General features: G+C 45.4%; 1 protein-coding gene across 4 annotated transcripts in view; it reads left to right on the top strand.

The window, feature by feature from the left end:
• The first annotated feature begins 93 nt into the window (after positions 1–93).
• The window catches only part of LOC309635801 (uncharacterized protein), a 102,317-nt gene continuing 94,260 nt past the window's right edge, over positions 94–8,150 (top strand). For all 4 annotated transcript variants that reach the window (XM_082407517.1, XM_082407515.1, XM_082407514.1 and 1 more), the window contains exon 1: positions 94–1,195. In XM_082407517.1, the coding sequence (XP_082263643.1) occupies positions 730–1,195 (466 nt within the window). In that variant the 5' untranslated portion in view covers positions 94–729. The remainder of the gene's footprint in view (positions 1,196–8,150) is intronic.

Raw genomic sequence — 8,150 nt, 5'->3', positions numbered from 1 at the left:
CATCAAAATTCCATGACGTCGCTTATGTGTATCAGGGCGTTCAGGCCAGCTACCAACGGTGGCTCTGGTGGCTCCTTTACTTCTTAGAGCTGAACCTGATCATAATTAAGATGGAAAGCAAAAGGAGATTGCTTAGCAGCTTTTGCTACAGAATATGACAACAGTTGGTCCCTGACACTGCTAATTCGACACTGTACATGTGCTTAACAAATAACTCGTCGCCAAGGGCTGGAAAGTTCGATCTGTCTTTTTCAGAGCAGAAACACGGCTGGTTTGGATGTAGCAGGAACTCAAATGACACTGAACTGGCGTGCTTGTTTCTTCCAGAAGTGAAGATCTTAGTGGTGACATCCTCTGCCCCAGCACTTTGTCTCTGAGGACCAGGCCTGAACCGAAAGCCCTGCGGACCTGAAGCAGGGGTCACCAACCCCCTGGGGCCGCTACCAGTCCCTAGCCTGTTAGGAACCCGGCCACACAGCAGGAGGTGAGCGGCAGGCAACGAAACTTCATCTGCTGCTCCCCATCGCTCACATTACCGCCTGAACCATCGCTGGAATTACTGCCTGAACCATCCCCCCCCACCACTCGCATTACCACCGGAAACTCCAACCCCCCTAAATTGTCTTCCACAGTCCCTGGTGCCAAAAAGGTTGGGGACCACTGGTCTGAAGGAACAAGTCGAGGGAGCCAGGCGAGGTCCCGTGACCCTGCGGAGCAGCGACCCAAGACATGACAGCACAGCCTGCGGCCGCTCCTCAAGTTCTGCCTCTGGAGCCGCCATTATCGGTCTCCGCTGTTCCCGGTTCCCTCCTTCCCTCTCAGCAGGAAATGTCTCTCACTTCCTTCTACCACGCTGGTCTTCAATCCAGCCGTCCTTTGGGCTCACTGTCTGGGGGACTCTCCCCGTCAGTAGCTTTAGAAGCTCAGGCGTGCCTCACCAGCCCTACCCTGCCCCCGAGCAGAGATCACCCAGATCCCGCGCCTCCCTTCCCAGCAGCACCCGGCTCTGCAAGCCCCGGCCCCGCCCTGCGCCTGGCCGACCAATCCCCGGCTCCGCTCCGGACGCGTCACAATGGCGCCCTCGTGGCCCTGCCCCCGGACGCCCTCCTCGGAGACCCCCGCCCCGGCGCGGTCTTTGCGTCCTTCCGGCTCGCTTTCGGAAGTAGGATTGCGCCGCGTCTTACTGGAGAAGAAGGTGGGGTTTGGCGAGAACCCGGAAGCGGGGCGGGGGCGCGGGTTCCTGGGGCTGTCGTTCCCGGATGCTTGGGCACAGGACCGACAGGGGGCAGAACACGCCGAGAGCCGAAGGGCTTCCGGAGGCGATGCGTGCGCACGACGTGCGGGAGTTGTAAATTCCGGCCCGCCGAGCTCCTGACCACGCCCCTCTTAAGCCCCGCCCAGGGGTTTCCGTTGTGATGGTTAAACAGCCTCCACTGCCTCAACTACTACTGCAGAGTTCCTCGCGTTTCACCCTCTTCTAGGTTCTCACAGGGTTAGGGACGACCGAGGTGCCGGATGTGCAGAAGAGCGGGAGCATGGAGACTCGGAACCCTAAGTGAAGGGTGGGACGGGGGCGGGACAGAAGGGGACGAGTTTGGGGAAAATCCCTTTTTTAGGGCAGGGATGTTGGGGAGCCCTGGACGGGTCCGCATTCTAGGACCCGGAGGTATGAGAAGTCTGCGCCCACATGTAGGGACACCTTTAAGGGTGTAGACGTGGTTGGAAGAAAGCCCTTTTTACTTTAGTTTGTTTTATTTCTTAAGGCAGTACATTCACATATTTAAAGACTCACAAACTTGCAGAAGGCTTTATTACTCAGAAAGTTTTCTCCTACCCATTTCCTGTTCCCTGAGGAAATATTTTCAAACCTTTAAATTTTTCTTCTCCAGAAGTTTTATTTCTTCCTTTTGTATCTGCATCTCTTCTCTGTAGTTTTCCTTCATCAGCTTCACTAAATTTGAATACTTCAATCTGAAATATTTCCTGACTGATTTCCTTTGCCTCCTGGTCACACTTTGCTGCAGCATGTGTGTAGTCAGCCATTTGCTCTTCTCTTTTTCTAGTCATACCTTTGACTACATTTTGCACTGGTTCCTTTTTGACAACTCATCTTGCAATGAGCCTGAATTCAGCAGGTTGTGGGAGTGGGTCCAGGGCTTTGTCTCACGCTCTCATATTTTTCTTTATTGTAAAGATTTGATTGTAGTTATATTTTTCCACTTTAAAAATATGACATATACGAGATATATTGTAAAACGTATCTCGAAGGTGTAAAGAATACTACTCAATCCGGGATCTGTGTATCCACCACTAATCTGAAGAAGTAGTACTCTACCCCTTCCCCTTTCCCATTAGATCTGAACACTGCTCTTCGTGGTCATAAAGGGAGGAATAGTAGGAATGAAGCTGTCCTCACAGTGCTTGTAGTCTGCTATATAGCATGTGGGCTAGTTTCAAACAAGGTGTAATTCTCTTAGAACTTGTTTCCTCCTCCCCTGTAAAATGGCATAATCTTAGGCTTAAAGGGAGGCTGTATGTGAAGCTTGGGCAGTTGGTACAGTGATTGCTGACTGGTATTTCTGTATTTGGGAGAGATTTAGCAATGGCTTTCTTGCCTCTTGATTGAGAGTGTTCCTTTTTCCTAAGATCTGTTACCAGTAAAGCTGCATTCATCTGTGATTGTGGATATACAGAGTTGGGAGGGAAACTTTATGGGAAGACACAAGCTAAGGGATAATAGGCTCTTTTATCTGGAAACCTTGACCTTTGTGGGGTTTTTTGTTGTTGTTGTTAATGTTGGTACCTGGCATATAAGTGACCAATAAAAGACTTCTGGATGTAAAAAAGAAAGAAAAATAGAACTCCACCTTTTTTCTTACGACCCTTTGTGTGATCCCGATCATCACAGCTCCCCTCATCACTGTCTTGAATTTTATGTTTGTCAATTACTTGCTTTTCTTTATAATTTGACTAAAATTGTATCCCACAGAAAAATGTATTGAATAGTTTTGCATGTCTTTGGATTCTGTATATGTTGTTTTCATACTTTATGTTTTCTTCTGTGCCTTTCTTTAATCAACCTTGTCTGTTGTCTTCACAGGAGTATTCCAAGACCAAGCGTAAAGCTATAGTAATTTTTGCTGTTTTATTTATTTGTTTATTTTTATAAATAAATAAATGAATTTATTTATTTATTTTTATAAATAAATAAATTTATTTATTTATTTTCGGCTGCGTTGGGTCTTCGTTGCTGCGCGCGGGCTTTCTCTAGTTGTGGCGAGCAGGGGCTGCTCTTCGTTGCGGTGCGCAGGCTTTCTGGACTAGGGCTCGAACCCATGTCCCCTGCATTGGCAGGTGGATGCTTAACCACTGCGCCACCAGGGAAGTCCCAATTTTTGCTGTTTTATAGTATTCTATTTAGTAAGTGGTCAACAACTTATTTCTCCAGTATTCTGTTCAGGGACTTATATGTAGGTTGTTTCCAATTTTTGGTATTATAAATAGTGGTGCTTTGAATCAGCACATATCTTCTGGGGCACATGTGCCAGACTTACTTTTGGCTTCTATACATGTAATGCAATGTCATGTCATTACGTGAGGGATATTTCTCTACTGTTCTTTTTTTATGTTTTTGGGTTTGGTATAAGGGTGTACCTGACCTCATTAAATGAGTTGGGGCAGTGTTTCCTCCTCTTCCACTTTCTGAAAGATATTGTTTAAAGTTGGTTTTAATTCTTCTCTAAATATTTGGCATAACTTTTCAGCAAAACCATCTGGTCTAGAGATTTTGGGGAGAGTTTTTAAATTACAAATTCAATTTTTAATTTATTATTTATTTATTTATTTAAAAAAATCTAAGTACAGTCACTATTATATGTTTACAGCTCTTTTTTAAATGAATTTATTTATTTATTTTTGGCTGTGCTGGGTCTTTGTTGCTGCATGCGGGCTTTCTCTAGTGGTGGCGAGGGGGGGCTACTCTTCGTTGCGGTGCGTGGGCTTCTCATTGCGGTGGCTTCTTTTGTTGTGGAGCACGGGCTCTAGGCGCGTAGGCGTCAGTAGTTGTGGCACACAGGCTTCAGTAGTTGTGGCACACGGGCTCAGTTGCTCCGTGGCATGTGGGATCTTCCCGGACCAGGACTTGAACCCATGTCCCCTGCATTGGCAGGCAGATACTTAACCACTGCGCCACCAGGGAAGTCTGCAAATTCAATTATTTAATAGTTATAGAGCTGTTCAAATTATCTATTTCATATTGGGGGAGCTGTGGTAGTAGCTTTTGAGGAATTGGTACATTTCATCTAAGTTGCCAAATTCATGTGAGTAGAGTTCTTTATAGTTTTCCCATATTACCCTTTGAGGTTGTTTTGCCAAAATTGGAATATTTTCAGTCATTATTTCTTCGGATACTTTCCAGGCCCACACTCTTTTTTTTCCCTCCTGGGATCCCATGATGTGAACGTTAGCTCTTTTGTTATAGTCCCACAGGTTCTGGAGGCATTGTTCACTTTTGATGCTCTATTTTCTCTCTCATTCAGATTGGATAATTTCTATTGTTGTTTATTCAAGTTCTCTGACATTCCCCCCTCTGTTGGCTCCATTCTGCTTTTGAGCCCATCTAGTGAGTTTTTAATTTTGGTAATTACATTTTTCAGTTCTAGAATTTTTACTTGGTTCTTTAAATCTTCTGTTACTTTGCTGAGTTGTACCTTTTCACTGGTTTCAAGCATGTTCATAATTGCTCATTGAAGCATTTTTGTGATGGCTGCTTTAAATTCCTTGTCAGATATTCCAGATATTGGTGTTCATGTCTTCTGGTTTCCTTTGTTTTTTTGTTTTTTTTTTGTTTTTGCTGCACCACGTGGCTTATGGTATCTAGTTCCCTGATCAGGGATCATACCCGGGCCCCCTGCATTGGGAGTGTGGAGTCTTATCCACTGCACCACCAGGGAAGTCCCTGATGATTTTTTTTTTTTTATAAATTTATTTTATTTTTGGCTGTGTTGGGTCTTTGTTGCTGTATGCGGGCTTTTCTCTAGTTGCGGCGAGCGGGGGCTACTCTTTGTTGCGGTGCTCAGGCTTCTCATTGCGGTGGCTTCTCTTGTTGCGGAGCACAGGCTCTAGGTGCGAGGGCTTCAGTAGTTGTGGCACGTGGGCTCAGTAGTTGTGGCTCACGGGCCCTAGAGCGCAGGCTCAGTAGTTGTGGCTCATGGGCTTAGTTGCTCCGCGGCATGTGGGATCTTCCTGGACCAGGGCTTGAACCCATGTCCCCTGCATTGGCAGGCGGATTCTTAACCACTGTGCCACCAGGGAAGCCCCCTGATGATTTTTTTTGATGCTGGACATTTTCAGCATTTTCATGAGACTCTGTCTCTTACCCAAATCTGCTCTTTTTAGCAGGTTTTCTCTGACACCACACTGGCAAAGGAAAGGGAGATGCTACCTCATTACTGCCAGGTAAGGTGGAAGTTCAGGTTCTCCATTCGGCTTCTGTTGACTGTCTGAGGATGGGCAATGGGAGAGGTGCCTCATTCTAGGGGACTGGGGCATCTGTCAGGTTCTCTACTGGACCTTCAATGACAGCAGCTTGGCTGGGAGGGTGAGATGTGTGTGTTGCAGCCTGGTGAGGGGAAGTCTAGGCTTCCTGTTGGGCCTTGGCTGACGTGGGTGAGGGTGGCATCACACTTTTTTTCTGCGGAGCTTGGCTGGAGTAGGGTGGTTATTGTCTAAAAGTTTTGTCTTACAAGGCTGCCCCTTTCCTCATCCTTTGGCTCAGAAGAGCAGGCTTCTCTTAGCACGCATTGATGTTTTCAGACTGCTGGCTTCTCAAACACCCAGTGTAGAATATATGAGGCAAAAATAAAACCCAGGAGCCCAATGTCATGTCATTTCTTGGGCCCCAAGATCCCTTCTTGGTCTGCTGTTTTCTCTCCACCTTGTTATGTTTATTTATATAGTATTCAGGATGTTTAGCTGTATTTAATGGGAGGAATATGAAGCACACCTTCTTTATCTTGTCCTGAACTGGAAGCTTTGCTTCAGTTTTGAAAGGTATTTTTGCTCTCTCTGAAATTAGAGTCTGACTGTTTTTTCTTTCAGGACTTTAAAGATGTCATTCCACAGTCTTCTCTGTTGTATTGTTTCCAGTGAGAAATATGATGTCATCCTTATATATGTTCTTTATTTAACATGTCTGTTTTTCTGGCTAAGATTTTTTTTAAATCACTTGTTTTGAGCAATTTGATTCTGATGTTATTTGGTGTAGTTTTTTTTTGTTTCTTTAGGTTAGGGTTCATTGAGCTTCTTGGAACTGTAGGTTTATAGGTTTTTTTAAGTCTGGAAAGTTTTAGGCCATCATTTTGTTACCGAACAGAGTTCGTGTGCCTGATGCACAGTGAGGCCAAACAAATCAAAATGTTGGAGTTTGGAGCAAGGAAAGGTTTATTGCAGGACCAAGCAAGGAGAATGGGTGGCTAATGCTCAAAAGCCCTGAACTTCCCCTTGGTTTTAGGGGAGAAGTTTTTATAGCAAAATTTGGGTGAGGGCTGCAGGGTGTGTGACTTTCTTCTGATTGGTTGGTGGTGAGGTAGCATAGCTGAAATTCAGCGTTTGTGTGCTGGTACCGAATTGAATCTTGGAGACGGAGTTTTGGGCAAAGTACAAAAGAATAACTTTATTGCTTTGCCAGGCAAAGGGGGCCACAGCAGGCTAATGCCCTCAAAACTGTGTGTCCAACCCAGAGGTGGTAGTGAGGAGTTTTATAGTAATGGTTCAAAGAGGAGGGCTTAATCAGCTTGTGGACGTTCTTCTCATTGGTTGGTGGTGAGGTAATTGGGAGTCAGCATCATCAAACTTCTGGTTCCAACCCGTCTGGGGTCTACATGCTTGTGGGCAGCATACCATTAACTTCTTCCACCTGGTGGGGGTTTTGGTATCTGCAAAACAGCTCAAAGATATTGTTACGTGTATCCCTTGATGGGGAACCAGGACCCTGCCCCAAGGCTGCACTATTGTTTCTTGACTGCTCCTCCCTTGTCTGAATCCCCTCCCTTCCCTGATTAGCAGTTGCTTGAACCTGCCCTTTGGAACTCAGGGAAGGTCATGGAGGCTGAATGAAGCCTATTTCCTACAAATAAGAAATGGGGGACACAGAGAGACTTTTGTGCCTGGGAGCCCCACAGAGTCCTGCTCAGTTACAAAACCAGGATCAGATTCCAGAACCAAGAGATTGGAGTAAAGAACATCATCCACCTGGAGTCTGAAGTTCATCCCCTGCCCCCCTGCAGTGGAAGCAAGGAGTCCTAACCACTGGACCGCCAGGGAGTTCCCCCAGAACCCATCTTCAGCAAATTAAAATAAAAATCATCTGCAAAACACGTAAAATGCAAATTCCTGGGTGTCTCAGTAGGTCAACAAGCTCAAATGATTCTGCTGCAAATGAAATATTGATTGTAATTTGAGAAATACCAATGAGACTATCAAAAAGACCAATTTAATGAAGAATCAGCAGGCTCCTAGGAGATATATTCTCTCGTTTTAGGACAGATTTTTTTTTTTGGTGTGGACCATTTTTAAAGTCTTTATTGAATTTGTTACAATATTGCTTCTGTTTTTTGTTCTGTTTTTTTTGGCCCCAAGGCATGTGGGATCCTAGCTCTCTGACCAGGGATTGAACCCGCACTCCCTGTGTTGGAAGCCGAAGTCTTCTACTGGACAGCCAGGGAAGTCCCTAGGACAGATCTTAATATATGAATGGAGATTGGGGTTATCTACCAGGAGTAGAGCCATACCAGATAGATCTTTAGCTAGTCCTATCTAAATAAGTGGTTCTTGATCTGGTATAGTTGAGAGGGAAGGCTGGCAATTTTCCCCTTAGAACTTTTGGCTTTTGTAGACATTTTGATTGTCATGACTACGGGCAGTACTATTGGTATTCAGTGGATAGAGCACAAGGTTGCTGCTGAACATACATTGTACAGGATAGTCCCCCAAACAAAAAAATTATCTGGTCCCAAGTGTCAATTTTGCTGCTGTTGAGAAAGCCTACTCTAAATCCTGTGTTACCTGAAAACTGGGTTCTCCTCTTGGTGGGTGTTGAGCCAAAAGACACAACCAAGCCAAAGATCGGGAGAAGGAAGGATTTATTACTT

This window comes from Balaenoptera borealis (genome assembly GCF_965194805.1).
Source record: "Balaenoptera borealis genome assembly, chromosome: 10".
NCBI lineage: Eukaryota > Metazoa > Chordata > Mammalia > Artiodactyla > Balaenopteridae > Balaenoptera > Balaenoptera borealis.
This window is presented reverse-complemented; position numbering and strand designations above follow the sequence as displayed.